Raw genomic sequence first — 17,624 nt, forward strand, 5'->3', positions numbered from 1 at the left:
CCTAACACCTCTGAGGGGGAGGGAACGCCAGTTATCCCTCCGTTCCCATTGAATGCTCTGTTCCCTTGAGATTTTCATCCTCTTTAAGAGCACTGGGGCTCTCAGACTGGAGGTGGGACAGTACTACAGTGTCCCGGAAAGTCTCATCAGCATATCTTTCTACCACCCTTAGCTCCTCCAGTTCAGCCACCCTAGCCTCCAAAGCCTGAACGCGGTCTGAGGGTCAGGAGCTCCTTGCAACAGGTGCACACATACGCCACCCACCCACAGGGCAGGTAATCATACATGTTACACTTGACACAATAAACAGGATAGCCTTCACTCTGCTCCTGGGCTTCTTTCTCCATTTTTCTTATGAATAAGTTTAAGTATAAACTGGGCTTATTAAATATAGATTATTTTAAAAGAATGTTTAAAGAAGGTCAGAAGTCACTAGTGCCCTCTAACCTCCCTCTCTAAACTTCCTGTTAGCTGCTCCTGTTCGCAAGCTCCCTGTTTGCTGACTCTCAGGCTTATAAAGCCCTGGTAGCCACTCCCCCTGACTGAGGCTCAGCCAATTAACTGACTTCTAGATTTCAAACCTTTTAGAAGCTCCTTCAAACAAACAAACCAAACAGACAAACACAAGCTCAGCACACAGCAAATAACCCCTCCCCGCCCACACACACACAGACATACACTACAGACAGCCACTTACCACAAGGGTCCCGTATTTACTCCTCTTTTACCTGGAGAACTCCCTCTCCAAACTCCCTGTTAGCTGCTCCTGTTCGCAATAAGCCTCTCCACTGCCTTCAGTAGGTTTTGGACCTTGAGTGGCAAGAAGGGAATGAGAGAGACAAGTGGGCTCTTGGAGGGGACCTAGAGTGAATGGAGCCAATTTGGGGCAAGTTTCTGGGAGATCTTGTGAGCAGAGGGATACCAGGAGAGAGTTTAAGCAACAAACAGAAGAGGGAGAGGTGGAAGTCTTATATGAGTTGTGTGAGGGATAACTGGGCCTTTCTGGGGATGAAAGTGAAGAAAATTATGGATTTGACAGAGGAAAGGAGAGATGTATATAGGGCACAAGTTAAACAGCATCAACCAATTCAGTGACAGAGGTGTGAAAGCAACCAGCACTGAAGGTGTTTAGCAAATGGTGGTTGAAGAAATCTGGGTGCTAGTGAAAGTGACAGAGATTAAAAGGGATGGTCTTGTCTCCTGAATGGCAAGAATGATCTTGCTGCAATATTCTGAATTTCTTGACATTTAGAAGCTACATAAAGGACAGAATAGTGGGAGTTAACTGAGTGATTAAAGGATGAAATGGGGAGTTCAGTAGTGGCAGTTTCAAAATACAGTCCAATTCAGCCAATATTCTGGAGGTTAATGTACAGATAAAGGAAATGTGAGAATGGAAGACAATTCAGGGTTGAGGCTGATCCCCCCCCCCATTTCTGACCTTGGAAGTAAAGTTAAGGGAAGTAATCAGAGACCTGGGGGGAGAATGGAATGTATCAGTAGGAAGACTTAGCTCCTAGAAGCTTAGAGAAGTAGGATGTTATGAGAAAGCGAGGAACTGACTGTCTAGAGCTGTGGTTCTCCACTGGTGGTCTATGGTGACTTTTTCCGTGGTCCACAGGAACATTGTCCAAAGTCACACAGTGTGGGCAGGCATCAAAAATCTGTTAGTAAGAAATAAATTTCAAACCAAAATATTTGTTGTCTGCTCTTTTTTATCATGTCTCAAAAAGGAGGTGGTCCATAAAAATTTTTTGATTGGCCTGATGGTCCGTGGACTGAAACGAGTTGAGAACCACTGGTCTGGAGGAAGTGAGCTTGTCAGGTAGTAGGGTATAAATATATATGTCATTTGTGTAACCACGATATCCAGGGTTGAAACAATGAGATGATCCAGGATGAAATGATGGAGAAGAGGACCACAGTAAGAGCCTCTTGGAATAATTTCCTGAGAACAAGTAGGAACTGAAGAGAGGGATGTGAAATTGTCTGGCTAATGATGGCTTGCTCGTACATCCCATTCCTGGAGGTAGATGGTTTCAGCTTTACAAAACTCTTTGAAAACCAGGCGGAAAGCTGGTTTTGTAGAGGCAAATTAGGAGAAGTCCCCTTTTTCGTTATTATGGGGGGGAAGTGAACTTTCCATGTATGGCAGTGGCTAATGAGCTCCAGCTTCTAGATTTGGGCAGAAAGTCTTGACCTTACAGAGGTGATCTTCTTAGCAATGTAAGCAGATGATGTGTGAGAGTCCATGACAAAGACTGCGTTGGTTAAGAACTGCTAAAATATAAAATAGATGAGTCCTGATGAGGAGTTTGTTAGCAAATGAGGCATAGAGGAGATGGGAGAAGGTTTTGGTTCTCAGAATAGTTTCAACAGAGTTTCATTTATTGCCTTTGAGCCATATTGATCACAGATGACAAATCCGTGCCTGGAATTGAAACTTCCTTATTCTGCAATCTATAAATATGCCCCTCATGCAAATAAAAAACCTAAGTGGTCTGAGGACACTGTTCAAGATAAGTGAGAATCTCATTAGAAATTTCTTCAGAAGTCAGTGTTGAAATTACCCTGAATGAACCTGGTTGGTAGAAGCTGTTCTGTTAAGGTAGACATGCTTCCCTGACTGTTTGTAAAATGGAAAAAATGCAATTAGTGACTTTTATTATTTTTGCTGCTGCTGAGGTAAAGTACAAATAATGTGTGTGCCTTGATACAAAGCCCTTCCGTTTTAATATAGATTCCCACTGACTTATTTGGGCTTTGTATCAAGGCATACGTACAATAAGGCCCATTGTTAGGGCAAGATGAAATACCTCATCAACAAAATCTCATCATCCAAAATCTTGAATTGTAGTATTTGATTTACAATTAAGTTCAGGTGCAATGCAAACATGAAATGTCATACAGCTCTGATCCAACAGAATTTTCAGCCCATTTCTGCTATTCTAAAAAAATTATTCTATTATTCTGCTAATCATAATGGGTAACAAATGGAAATGCTTTTTTTATTCATGTTTGAAAGTGTGTCTAATTTAGAAACATTTCTATCATTCTGTCCGTTGTATTTTGGGCTTATGCCATGCAACTACCAGTAATGTTTCTTTAAAAAAAAAATTGAGGTTTATTGTCAAGCTTTTCTGAAATCCCACTTTGGGTCTAGATGTAAGGAGTAGCAAACTTACTTAGAATTTTTTTAGGTTGAAATACAAGTGTGAATGGTTGCTAGAAAGAAGTGAGTTTGGAATAGGAAACGAGGGGAAAAGAGGCTTTATGGTATACAAAAATCAAAAGATACTCAGATTAATGCTGTTTTAACTTTACCTCTGTAACAGGAAAAAAGTTCAAAATTTTTAAAATGTTTCTTTAAATATAGGAGCCAACAGCTAAATCTTGCAGCCCCACCGAAAATCAGGTAGGTCACATGCTAATTTTGCTGACTCTTCACAACAAATGTTCTGTTACTTTCTGTGAGTAAATTCCTGAACTTGTCTGAACTGTTCCAGTATGAAATCTTACCACTTTAGCAGGAAACCAAGAGAGTAGTGGCTTTTTGTGTTTTGCTTGCCTTTTGAAAATAGACTTTCGTTTTCTTGAGCAACAAAAGTTTGAATGCACACAATGTTTAGCAATTAGGCCAAAATGTGCATCTTTCAAGCATTTAGTGAATAATGGAATATACATGTTTGAAGTTTATTAGCATGTATGTATATTGAATCAGCAAAATGCTTTCTTTTTGAAAATCTGACCTGGACCCCATTGAAGTCAATAAAAAAAATTCCAGTTGACATTAATATGCTTTGGATTACTCTATATGATGATATTTACAAAAAAAAATCAGGAAGTGAGGGAGCAAATTTATGTTAGCCTTTTTTAAAGCCTGGGCCAGTAAAAATCTGTTTTGGTTATGACGACCATTACAATCCTTTTAAAGTGTCTGTAACCTTAATATGATGGGAAAACCTTGCTTATCTGAAGCTTTGAGGGGGCTTAGTGTTGATTTTGAAAGAGCTGGAAAAAAATTCTAAAGAATGAAAAGCTAATAAGGGACTCTAAAGTAGTAATGGTTCTGATTTGTCACGGGCTTTTGGAAGTGTGTCGTGCAGTATCTCCATCTCCATCTCCATCTCCATCTCCATCTCCATCTCCATCTCCATCTCCATCTCCATCTCCATTTCTACCAATTAAAGAATTTAGAATACAAAAAATGAGTGTCACTTGCTGGACCTCTAGTTCTGGTTATATTTCAGATTGTGCATGTATGCAGAGTTCACTTTTTTTGTTGTGTACTTTTGGGAAACAACTGTTGCTTCCTTGAGATCCTTTCATTAGATACGTTTATTTCAAATTGATGGCATTTATTTGATTTAGTACTCTTTTGCTGGCCTCAGAGCAGCACTCTGCTGTAATAATTTTTAAACAGACTGGATGATATCCATTGTATTATCTCTTTACAATTTTGTATTCAGATCACATTGCATAGTAATTATTAGAATATTTTAAAATAAATTTTTACATAAAATATTGTATGAATCTATGTGCAGGTCCTCATTTCATTGTACGCAATGGAAAATATTACTTCACATCTGATGTTTGATTCCCAAATGATAATTCCTAACGATTAAGAAAATTCATAGCAGGCATTTTTGTTGCTCTAATGGCCTACTGTACTCACTGTTCACTTGCTAAAGTGCATCCTGCTATTAGTGGTGTGAGTGTAGGGGATGTAATTGAATATAATTTAGTGAAATCATGTAGCTATCCTAAAATGTGTTCCAGTTACTTTGAACTATAAAAACGGATGGATGTATCAGCTTCTGTTTTCATTAGATTCCAGAGCTCTCTTTTCATACCTGATATGCGTCGCTATATGCATCATTATAGGAACTGTCTGTATTTATGTGAGGTAATAGAATTTTATTGTAAGTTATTATTCAAATTGTATTTTAATTGGAGCCAAAATGTAGATGAAATATTGTCATATTATACTTCTAGGAGCAATAGGAGGGTCTGTTCTTATTTTGCTTCCCAAAAGTGTTTTTGATTTTAAATGGTGATGGAAGGTGAACAAAAGTTTAATATCCGTGCTAGAATAATATTTTATGTTCTGTTTTAACCCTTGGCTTAATGGTCACATATTTGTTATACTTTACTAAATAGGTTTACAGTATTGTTTGAGTCAATAAATGTGCAGTCCATTTTATATTATTTTATTTCATTTTCTTTTTATCTTCAGAGTCTCTTGCAATATTTTTCATTTGTAAAATTTCTTGGAAAAGGAGGAGTTAAAATGCATTATTTTAAGAAATACTTATTCTCTAGTTTAGTGTATGTCCATAGTTAGCCTTAGTCTGTGGAGAAGAAAAAAGTAATTTTTAAGATACTTGGCGAAATGTTTGAAACCTCTTTATTTTGTTTTTAATCCATCAGAGAAAAGGTGGAGCACCACCTCCTATGAAGTTGCCACCGCCTTATAAAGCACCCAAAAAACTCCACTCAGAGGAGGATGCTGTTGAGGAGGAGGATTTTTATACAGAGGGTAAGTAGTACCATGTTTCTTTGAGAAGTGTATTGTATTTTTATGGAATAGAATCTGTGTGATCATGCTACACAATAGTTGCAAGTTCTGTTTATGGATTAATTTCCATCAGAGTGAGTAGTACTTTATATGAAGCCGAAGGTGGAAGCTCCTGCCCTTCCAAACGGAATCCTAGAGTTTCCCTCAGAATGCTTGTTTCATTTTTAGCTTAGTTGGTCAAAAAGCAATGAGCAAGATCTAAGCTGACCTACATTTTGCAGGAGGATATTGCTTCATGAAGGCAAATAAGATGTGTCACCACTGTGGTGACTGCAGCTGCTGTGCTGACTAGCTTGAAAACCACCAGTACAGTCCCATAGAGCTGGAAGAGACCTTAGAAGGCCATCAAGTCCAGCCCCCTGCACAAGGCAAGACCAATCCCAATTAAATCAATCCAGCCAGGGCTTTGTCAAGCTGAGACTTAAACACCTCTAGTGATGGAGACTCCACTACTTCCCTAGGTAATCCATTCCAGTGCTTCACCACCCTCCTAGTGAAATAGTTTTTCCTAATATCCAACCTGGACCTCTCCCACCACAACTTCAGACCATTGTTCCTTGTTCTGCCATCCATCTTTACTGAGAACAGCCTTTTTCCAGCCTCTTTGGAACCTCCCTTCAGGAAGTTGAAGGCTGCTATCAAATCCCCCCTCACTCTTCTCTTCTGCAGACTAAATAGACCCAACTCCCTCAGCCTCTCCTTGTAGGTCATATGCTCCAACCCCCTAATCATTTTGGTTGCCCTCCGCTGGACCCTCTCCAATGCATCCACATCCTTCCTGTAATTGGGGGCCCACAACTGGACACAGTACTCGAGATGTGGTCTTACCAGAGCCGAGTAAAGAGGAATAATCACATCTCTGGATCGACTGGCAGTGCTCCTCTTAATGCAACCTAATATGCCATTAGCCTTCTTGGCTACAAGGGTACACTGTTGACTCATATCCAGCTTCTCATCCACTGTAACCCCCAGGTCCTTTTCTACAGAACTGCTACTCAGCCAGTCGGTCCCCAGCCTGTAACAATGCTTGGGATTCTTCTGTCCCAAGTGCAGGACTCTACACTTGTCCTTGTTGAACCTCCATCAGATTTCTTGTGGCCCAATCCTCCAATTTGTCTAAGTCACTCTGGACCCTATCGCTGCCCTCCAGTGTATCTACCTCTCCCCCTAGCTTAGTGTCATCCGCAAACTTGCTGAGGGTGCAATCCATCCCCTCATCCAGGTCATTAATAAAGATATTGAACAAAACCGGTCCCAGAACCGAACTTTGGGGCACTCTGCTAGAAACCAAGCGTCATCCCGACCCATGGGGCCATTGATCACTACCCGCTGGGCCAGACCTTCCAGCCAGCTTTCTATCCATCTTACCGTCCATTTATCCAATCCGCATTCCCTTAACTTGCTGGCAAGAAAATTGTGGGAGACCCTATCAAAAGCCTTGCTAAAGTCAAGGTATATCACATCCACTGACTTCCCCATATCCACAGAGCCAGTTACCTCATCATAGAAGCTAATCAGATTGGTCAGGCACGACTTGCCCTTCATCAATCCATGCTGACTATTGTTGATCACCTTCCCCTCTTCCAAGTGCTTTAAAATGGATTCCTTGAGGATTCTTTCCATGATTTTTCCAGGGACTGAGGTAAGACTGACCGGCTTATAGTTCCCTGGATCGTCCTTCTTCCCTTTCTTAAAGATCTGCACTACATTTGCCTTTTTTCCAATCACCTGGGATCTCTCCTGAGCTCCATGACTTTTCAAAGATAATGGCCAAAGGCTCCTGAATGACATTTGCCAACTCCCTCAGTCCCCTCAGATGTATTAAGTCCGGACCCACGGATTTATGTACTTCTAGTTTTTCTAAATAGTTCCTAACCTGTTCTTTCCCCACCAAGGGCTGTCCACCTTCGTCCCATATTGTGTCACTTAGCGCATTAGTCTGGGAGCTGACCTTGTCGGTGAAGACAGAGGCAAAGAAAGCATTGAGTACTTCAGCTTTCCCCACATCATCTGTCATTAGGTTACCGCCCTCATCTAGTAGGGGCCCTACACCTGCTCTGATCACCTTCTTCTTGCTAACATGCCTGTAGAAACCTTTCTTGTTATCCTTCACATCCCTTGCGAGTCGCAATTCCAATTGCTCTTTAGCCTTCCTGATAACTCCCCTGCATTCTTGAGGTATACATTTATACCCCTCCCTAGTCATCTGTCCAAGTTTCCACTTTTTGTAAGCTCCCTTTTTGTGCTTAAATTCACCAGAGATTTCCCCGGTAAGCAAATCCGGTCTCCTATCATATTTGCTTCTCTTGCTATGCATTGGAATGGTTTCTTTCTGTGCCTTCAATAAGGCTTCTTTAAAATACTGCCAGCTATCCTGGGCTCCTTTCCCCTTCATGTTAGCATCCCAGGAGATTCTGCTCATCAGGTCTCTGAGGGAGTTAAAGTCTGCTTTTCTGAAGTCCAAGGTGTGTATTTTACTACTCTCTTTTCTTCCTTTGGTCAGGATCCTGATATCTACCATCTCATGATCACTGCTTCCCAGGTTGTCACCCACCTCTACTTTTCCTATTAGCTCCTCCCTGTTTGTGAGCATCAGGTCAAGCTGCGCACAGCCTGTGGTCAGATCCTGCAGCACTCGTACCAAGAAGTTATCTCCAACATTCTCCAAAAACTTCCTGGATTGTCTGTGTGTTGCCGTATTGGTCTCCCAATAGATGTCAGGGTGATTAAAGTCCCTCATGAAAACCAGGACCTGCAATCTGGAACTTCTCTCAGTTGTCCGAATAAAGCCTCATCTATCTCATCCATTTGATTCGGCGTCCTGTAGCAGACACCAACCACATCATCGCTGCTGTTGCTTACACCTCTAAACCTGACCCATAGACTCTCAACAGGCTTTTCTCCCTCTATATACTGGAGTTCTGAGCAATCATAGTGCTCTCTTACATACAGTGGAACTCCTCCTTTTCTCCTCTGCCTGTTCTTCCTGAACAGTTTATACTCTTCCGTCTGTCCCAGGGAAGATAATGGAGCAGGTAATTAAGGAAATCATATGCAAACACTTGGAAGGTAATAAAGTGATAGGGAATAGCCAGCATGAGTTTGTGAAGAACAAGTCATGCCAAACTAATCTGATAGCTTTCTTTGATAGGATAACGAGCCTTGTGGATAAGGGAGAAGCGGTGGATGTTATATACCTAGACTTTAGTAAGGCATTTGATACGGTCTCGCATGATATTCTTATTGATAAACTAGGCAAATATAACTTAGATAGGGCCACGATAAGGTGGGTTCATAATTGGTTGGATAACCGTAGTCATAGAGTTGTTGTTAACGGTTTTAAATCCTGCTGGAAAGGGATAACAAGTGGAGTTCCTCAAGGGTCTGTTTTGGGACCCATACTATTCAATATCTTCATCAATAATGTAGATATTTGGATAGAGAGTTCGCTTATTAAGTTTGCAGATGATACCAAACTGGGTGGGGTTGCAACTTCTTTGGAGGATGATACCAAACTGGGTGGGGTTGCAACTTCTTTGGAGGATAGGGACATAATTCAAAATGACCTTAGCAAGTTAGAGAAATGGTCAGAGGTTTAATAAAGAGAAATGCAAAGTGCTCCACTTAGGAAGGAACAATCAGTTCCATACATACAAGATGGGAAGCGACTGTCTAGGAAGGAGCATGGCGGAAAGGGATCTAGGGGTCATAGTGGACCACAAGTTGAATGAGTCAACAGTGTGATGCTGTTGCAAAAAAAGCAAATATGATTCTAGGTTGTATCAACAGGTGTGTTGTAAGCAAAACTCGTGAAGTCATTCTGCCGCTCTACTCTACACTAGTTAGGACTCAGCTGGAGTACTGTGTCCAGTTCTGGGCGCCACATTTCAAGAAAGATGTGGAGAAATTGGAAAGGGTACAGAGAAGAGCGACAAGAATGATTAAAGGTTTAGAGGACATGACCTATGAAGCCAGGCTTCATGAACTGGGCTTGTTTAGTTTGGAAAAAAGAAGATTAAGGGGGGACATGATAGCGGTTTTCAAATATCTAAAAGGGTGTCACAAGGAGGAAGGAGAAAATTTGTTCCTCTTGGTTTCTGAGGACAGGACAAGGAGTAATGGGCTTAAAGTGCAGCAAGGGAGGTTTAGATTGGACATTAGGAAAAAATTCCTAACTGTCAGGGTGGTCAAATATTGGAATAAATTGCCAAGGGAGGTGGTGGAATCTCCCTCTCTGGAGATATTTAAGAACAGGTTAGATAGACATCTGTCAGGGATGGTGTAGACGGAGCTTGGTCCTGCCTTGAGGGCAGGGGGCTGGACTCGATGACCTCTCGAGGTCCCTTCCAGTCCTATTATTCTTTGATTCAAAAATGAATGAACTCTCACAGCTTGCTTCTAAGAGAAGTGGTATTACAGCTGTTTAGAAGATGGGGAAACTGAGGGTAAACAAGGACCTGCTGGAACTCTCAGGCAGAAATATATCTCAGATTTCCTGATTTGTCATTCCATTTTAATCACAGGGCGATCATTGTCGAACATATGGTGAAAACACTGAATTAAGGAATATAATGTTAAAATTAGGAGTCCTATGACACCTTAAAGCAGTGGTTCCCAACCTTTTGAGGTTGCCGGGCGCCAGGGGGCGTGGCCATTTGCCCGCCGGGCGCCAGGGGGCGGGGACACTAGTGCGCCCGGGGGCGGGCCCCCTTCAAGGGCCGCACGCCCGGGGCCGGCGCTCCCCCCCCCCCCCCCGCCGAGTGCCGCGCGCCCGGCGCTCCAATCCCCCCCCCCCCCGCCGAGATATTTAAGAACAGGTTAGCTAGACATCTGTCAGGGATGGTGTAGACGGAGCTTGGTCCTGCCTTGAGGGAGGGGGCTGGACTCGATGACCTCTTGAGGTCCCTTCCAGTCCTATTATTCTATGATTCTATGACAGCGCCCCAGTCATGCGAGTCATCCCACCAACTCTCTGTTATCCCAGTCAAATCGTAGTCTTGGACTGGGCCAGGGCCTCCAATTCTTCCTGTTCTCCCTGCCCCAAAGACCTTACAGTCTAGATTAGACAACATAGTTCACCCATTCTACCTTTCTTTTTTTTGTAAGGGGAGAGGGTTATTATTGGAATTGTGATTTAAGGATTTTAGGGGAGAAGTATGATCTAAATATATGAAATATTTCCATGAAGAGACAATAGTTATTGGTGCACCAGAACAGTGAGACGGCCCCCAACATAAAGCCTGGAGGAGTGAGAGAGAGCTGTCTAGAGTGGGCAAGTAGGAGGATTGGGTGGAACAAAAGGAGCAAGTAAATGTACAACGGGTTCCTTGAAAGGGAACTGTTATTTTGTACAGCGCCCATTAGATGCTACAGTAGTCTACAGATATTTCAGAATGATTTACACTTGGATCAGCTTGGCAGTGCAGGCATTGACAGACTGGAACACTGTGTCTGTTCAGGAGCACCCAGCGAGGATTCTTGGAAGTCCATTCCTAGAGCCTCATTTGGGAGGCTAGCTTTACATAAATAGAAGGTAATTACCCCGTAGGAGTGACACTGAGATGACTGGGTTCTCTCCCGAGAAAAGGTGATTTTAGAGTTATCTATATCATACTCAGCAGCAGAGTAGAAGGAAACTTAGAAAAACCAGTCAATGTTGATTCCCCTCTCCCTCACAAGGAACAAATACTTGTGTGTGTTCCTGTGTGTGTGGTATTATGGGTATTTTTTATTTATGGGATAGCCAGAAGAAAAGGATGTCTTTTTACTTTTTGACCTGAAGATAGATCTGTGACTACATCCTGGTCATAAGAACAGACGTTCCGAAGCCTTAGGGCTGCTGATGAGGAATCTCTGTGACTGGGTCCTACAAATTTTGTCCTTGTTGTTAGCAGTACCGTTGTCAGTTGTAGAAAGCCTTAATCAGAGGCTGAGACAGTCATCAAGATAGCTTTGTGTCTGTTCCATTTAAGATTTTGGAGATGAGGCTTTGGTCCTCTTTATCTCTGGCCACTTGCTAAGTTTATGTCTGCATTACAACTATGTCAATATAATTTATGTTGCTCAAGAGTGTGAATAAGCCGCCATCCCCCGCCCGCCCAAGCGATATAAATTAGGCTGATCTGAGTAGCACCGTGAACAGAACTAGATCAATGGGAGAGCTTCTCCCACCAACATGGCTACCACTGCTCATTGGAACTGGGTTAAGTCAAGAGCAGAGTGCTCCCCTGTTGGCGTAGAGCATCTAAATTAGAGAGTTTATAGTGGCACAGCTGCATTGAGTGCAGATACACCACTGCTGGGTCTCTAGAGTAGCTATAGCCATAGTAAACGGAGCATAGGGTGATGCTTAATTGATCAACTGCTCTGTATTGAACCAGAAGGATCCTTTTCAGAGTTCTTACTTTTAATTCCAGGTATAAAGTTGGTTGCCAGAAATGAGTCTGAACATTTAAAAAAGTGTCTTGGGTCCTAATCTGTTAGGTTAGATGAAGCAGCTAAAAATAGAAGAAAGCATTTTGGGAGTACTATTGCTCTTTGGATACTCAGTAATATGGAAGAGACATGCCTAGCATTTGACTCCAACTGCCTCTAGTTTTAGGATAAATGGATTTTCTGCCTTTAGACTAAGCCAGCAATTCAGTCCTTAATCTATCAGCCTATGCCCCTGGTGTCCAATATGCTGGCCACTAGCCACAGGTGTAGTGTGGCTAGTTTGCTTCAGAATTGGTTAGACACCATGGATTTATGTGGCCTCCCTTCACGGAAGCCGATTCCAGCCTGAGGCTGGTGTTGCCATTTGTAAATCTCAGCAAAAGATCCTGGATCCAGCATTGCCTCATGAGGACAGTGTTCCCATGGGTGTTTCGTGGCAAAGGTGTAGCCCCAAACCACTGCTTTACCTCAGGGCATGAGATAAGATGAGATCCACACACCCAATTTAGTGTTTCTACAGCCTGCTTCTGAAAGTGCAGCCAGGCAGGATAGAAGACAATAGGACAGGATGTTTTTTAGCCTGATATAAAAACTTCAAAATGGTTTGTCTTTAATGACTATTTTCAGAATTATTAAAAAAAAATGTGTTGTGAGTTTTTTAGTTGTCTTTTAAGAATTAGATTTCCATAGTGGAGGATGAGGTTAGTAAACCCAAGTCCCCAGAATAGGGGGGTTTCAAACAGGATTTTTTAAAAATATTGTAAAATGAAGCCTTTTTCAAAGTAACCATAGCATGGTGTACATCGGTAGGCATTGGTGTGCTGGTTTGGTGGCTGGCCAGAAATGTGTACTAAGAATATGCAGATAACTACCATTTATTGTGGATTATTATTGTAATAAGAGGTTGGGACTGGAAGGGGGAAAAATAAATAGTTTGTAAGTAAAGCATTTCTCACGGTTTTCCATAGGCATTAGGAGCTATGTAATTTTGTTTTCTTTACAACTGAATTATATGCATGTGGAGTAGGATCATAATTTATCCTTAAAACATTCAATTTTTATACAAAAATAAAAAGGTAAGAATGAGTGGAGTAAACAAGACCGATGTTAACTCTAGCAAGGGCTCAGAATCCTCTCATTTCAGCAGGCATTTTTCATGGTTTCCATTGTTTTCCCTTTTATTTAGAGAATGAAATAGATCTGATTGATTCATATTGGTTTTTAAAGTAAAAGAAATAACGATTTGTACTGAGTGGTTTTATGGCTCAGGCTCTGCACTAGGACTTCGGATACTTGAGTTCAATTCCTGGCTCACTTCATCTCCCTGTGCCTCAGTTCCCCATCGATAAGAGGGGATAAAAATACTTCTTTTCCTTTTTCATTGTCTCTTTCCGTGGTGTCCAACCAGTTCTTCTATAGTGAACTAGCCACGCTTTACCGGCCAAGTGTGTTGGACACCACGGATTTAGACAATTTGAAGTCAGTAGAGCTGAGTGAATGGTTGGGGAATCTGTCTTCACTGTGCTCCTTGCAGGATTGGTGCCTAGGGTTAGTTTTCAGCACCTAAAGGCAGGTACTATCTCTTCATATATGTTTTTACAGATGGAAGCATAATGGAGCTGTGAACTCAGTTGGGGGCTCCAAACACAACTAGTGAGATGTGATGGCTTATTCTTTTTTCATAAAATCAAACCTCTACACCTTTAAAAATGTTCAAATACATGCTGTGTATTTAAGGTGCAAAAATTACAGAAGAAACCAAGGCCATAAATGCAATAATTACTTACTTTAAAATATTAAAATAATCAGATTACTGAATAATTGTAAGTGTTTGAAGAAATGTTATGTGTTAAGGAGGAACTAGAATGTGCAAATCGGTGAAACTGGTGTGAGATCTGAATGCTTACAGTTTATTCCCAAGTCCTTTTGCGTGAGGCTGCATTGTGAAACAAGAAAAAATAACACAATATATTTTCATTGCTGCTGCAAAATGTTTACCCAGAGACTAAGATGAGGAAGCTTCTGTAGTCAAACACTGCCTCTCCAATAGATGTCACTACAATCAACAGCAAATACCAATGAGGTTTTCAAAGAGCGTAAAGACGTGACCAGGCAGAAATAAGTATATGAACCTTTATGAAGGGGCTGAGACGTTAACAATTTCTATATTTAACAATGTTAATTTTGCTAAACATACTAGCCAGTGTATTTAGCTTTGTGCGCATTCATAGATAATGCAGAATAGCCAGGATTACATAAATAAAGCACTGACTTTCATTTTTGAACTGCCTGTTAATCCTTATTTAATGTGTCTCTACACTGCTAATCTTCTCTTTCTATTCTTATTCAGATGTGTAATTAGCTAAAATACGTACATTACTAGCCCACCCCTGCTAAAAGGACCAGAAGGGCGCTGCTTTATAATTTAGAGTATCCGTGCAAGCTTTTGTACCACATGAGGATGCAGATCCTGATGTTTGTCGTCCTGTGCTATTACTTTTTGGACCGTATGCATAAACTTCCTTAATCTAGTGTAGCTCATTCTCAATGAACTACTGGTAAAACTTTAACTAGAAATATTTGTCTGGAATTTTACTGTGTACTTGTGTATAATCCATCAAACAGATGGTTCTCTCTCTGTGTTGTACGTACATATTATAAAGAAAGGTTAGATAATGTTAAAACCAAGTGAATTAATGATGATACACAATAATTGAACTACTCATTAGAAAGATTCATCATTTGGAGGAAAGAATTTATATGGAATTCCTAACCTGACTATATTTAGAGACTATACTTATAAACCTGTAAGACTGAAATTATCAAAATGAGAAATGTAACATCTCTTTAACATTTCAGTTCAGTATTCATATTATAATGAAACCAATGATGCTTGTTTTGAGAGTGGCAGTAAAAGACAATTACTGATGAAGTTGAAAGTTTTTGCATGTTAATAATGCTAACATGGTTTTATGTCTGTCATATAAAATGATGCAAGAACACATCTTAGCAATGAAAAAATGTCATTTTACAGCTTTCTTAAATCACTTAGATTAGCACAAATTCACTGATAACCCCTGTAATTTTCACTACAAATTGTGCAGATATAGTTAATGCCATTAACTATTTCTCTCACTCTCTGCAGTAAGAGTGGATCATTAAACATAATATTATCTGCAACTACCTGTGAAAAACATAAATAGTTATATTTTTAATGGGCTTGTTTCTTGGGATAGGGGTGTCATTTTTAATGCTAGCAGGGTATATCTGTGCAACAAACAGCAGCCATAGAGCATCAGTGGGTCAGATGTGGGAAACCAGAGATTTGCTTCTCCCTGCATACTTTTATAGGCAGCTTTAATTTGCTGACAGATGTAACTGCTAGCTTGTGGGTAGCTTGAAATTAGTGTAACTGATTGCATCTCATAGTAGAGACTGACAGTTTGCCCTTAAGGGCAGAAAAATTCTCAGAAAAATAGGCCCAAGGTCGTTGGAAGAAAGACAAGCACTGAGTCTGTGTGTGATGAGGATTTGAGCTGCTTACAGCACTGAATGTTTGTCAGGAATGCAGATCTCTTGAAGTACATGCTGGTACAGCAATGGTTCAGGGGGGGTTCCCAGGTAAGGATTCGTGTGTGTCTGTGTGTATGTGTATAAATATATTGTAGTTGTTTCCAGCAAACCATTTTAAGTATTTTAATGATCATTCAGAACTAATCAAGTCATAAAGACCGAGAGAATAGTAGCACAAACCATTTTTTTCAGTTGGGAACATGTACATATACTATGTGAGACTCTTAGATGAATACAGTATCTTTACATTATTTGTCTTATGTTTCATTGTATATCCCTGTTTTAATGTGCTTAAATGCATGATACCAGCATGCAAAATTGACAACAGCAGGTCAATGCTTTAAAGTGTCAGAATTCCTACCACTAAATTCCTTGTTGTTACATGGAATAATCTACCCTTTTTCATATCTGTTGTTGTAATGTAGAGACAGATGGCCGAATTTCCTTCACTTTGCCTGGTAAGAATGTGTTAGGTAAATATTTTTAGAGTAGAATTAAAAGCTGCTGGGAAAACCTAAACTAAATATTCAGCATTTTTCATTGTATAAGGACACAGAATGGGAATAAAGCAACTTGGTTGTTTTTTTTTAAAAAAAGAGCTGTTGCAATGAAGTATAATCTTTAAGTGTGCCTCAAATCTCATTTGATATTAGGTATGATCGTTTATTCTAATACAAGCCAGGTGTCCAAGTAGTAGTACTGAAGCATTTGTCATTAAATATATTTTGTCCTGGTACTGAAAGGTTTGAATATTAAATTCTTCAAAACACAGTAAGGGAGCTGGGAAACCTGATGTGATCTTATTCAGATACTGCAGATGCCTAACTTCTCTTAACTTATTATTGTAGAAAGTAGGATTTGTATTGTAAAACAAACGACATTGCTATAGAAACTTATTTAGAGAGGATTATACGAGTAGATAGCTCTCTTACTTGATCACTGAAGAGCAGTATCACTGCAGTGACTTGCAATTAAAAATGTGACAGGATCGGATAGAGAAGAGGTTTTTAAGTATTTGCATGAGTAATGAATCAGTACACCAGGAGGAGGCTATGTGTCTAAATTATTGAACAGCTGACTTTTAGATAACATTTTTCAGCTGTATCCATGACAAATGATGCTATATTCCTGGGGAAAAATAGTGGTATGCAGCATGTCTGGACCAGTATAGACAAAGCCTTAATTCTAGATGGAATACAAAAGAGATTGCTCATATAAGAGCTCTGTAAGCTTTAAAATGCAACTTCCTAATATGCTTGGTTTTAAACAGTAGCCATTGGGAATACAAAGTGCAAATAATCCACTATAGTAAGGTAAAGTAAAAATGTTGATGTCAATTTATTTTTATACAGAGATTAGTTATTAAATTTCCTATAATATGACATTAATTGAGACAGCAGTTCAGCTTAATTTATTTGAGGATCAAAATTATTTTTCTTTCATATCAGTAATGTGTGTTTTTTTTCGCCTTGATCCAAAATACTGTTTTTAATAACTAGTAATCAATAACTTTCAGCATATACAGCTATGGTATACATCTGGCTGAACCAGAATTATTAGCCATAGGTATTTGAAATGCATAATACAATGACTGTTTTAAGTATGCTTTTATATCCGTGGAGTGCCAACATACATGTTGAAAAGTAATTGGGTCTTGGCATATTAACCATGATGTGTCAGACAGATTGACATCTGTTTTTCTAATCTATCAGCAGTTCTAAAGCACCTGCCTCCACAGTATCTAAGTGCAGTACAGAATTAGAATTAGAAGAAACATAGTGGGAAAAGAAGGCAGACAATTCTCTATACTACTGTCAAAATATAATGAGCCTCTAATTGTTAGTATGATATTAGACATCATAAGTGGGTTCCATCAGTGCCTGGTGGCTGAAATTTGCTCCTGACAAAAGTAAGTTATTGCTAAGACTGCAAAGTCATCAAACCATTGAGCTTTTGAAGAACTTAGAAGACAGTGGCAAAATTTTTGTTGGCCTTTTGGGTGTGTGTGTGTGTGTGTGTGTGTGTGTGTGTGTGTGTG

At 40.2% G+C, this 17,624-nt stretch overlaps 1 protein-coding gene across 10 annotated transcripts in view; it reads left to right on the forward strand.

Annotated features, from left to right (window-relative positions):
* The window catches only part of PATJ (PATJ crumbs cell polarity complex component), a 225,361-nt gene that overhangs the window by 106,724 nt on the left and 101,013 nt on the right, over window positions 1-17,624 (forward strand). For 8 of the 10 annotated variants that reach the window (XM_075936118.1, XM_075936115.1, XM_075936122.1 and 5 more), the window contains 2 exons: window positions 3,377-3,415; window positions 5,431-5,539. In XM_075936118.1, coding sequence (XP_075792233.1) covers window positions 3,377-3,415; window positions 5,431-5,539 — 148 coding nt within the window. The remainder of the gene's footprint in view (window positions 1-3,376; window positions 3,416-5,430; window positions 5,540-17,624) is intronic. The other 2 variants (XM_075936120.1, XM_075936124.1) reach the window with 1 other exon arrangement.

The sequence above is a fragment of the Pelodiscus sinensis genome, chromosome 9 (assembly GCF_049634645.1).
Source record: "Pelodiscus sinensis isolate JC-2024 chromosome 9, ASM4963464v1, whole genome shotgun sequence".
Taxonomy (NCBI): Eukaryota; Metazoa; Chordata; order Testudines; family Trionychidae; genus Pelodiscus; species Pelodiscus sinensis.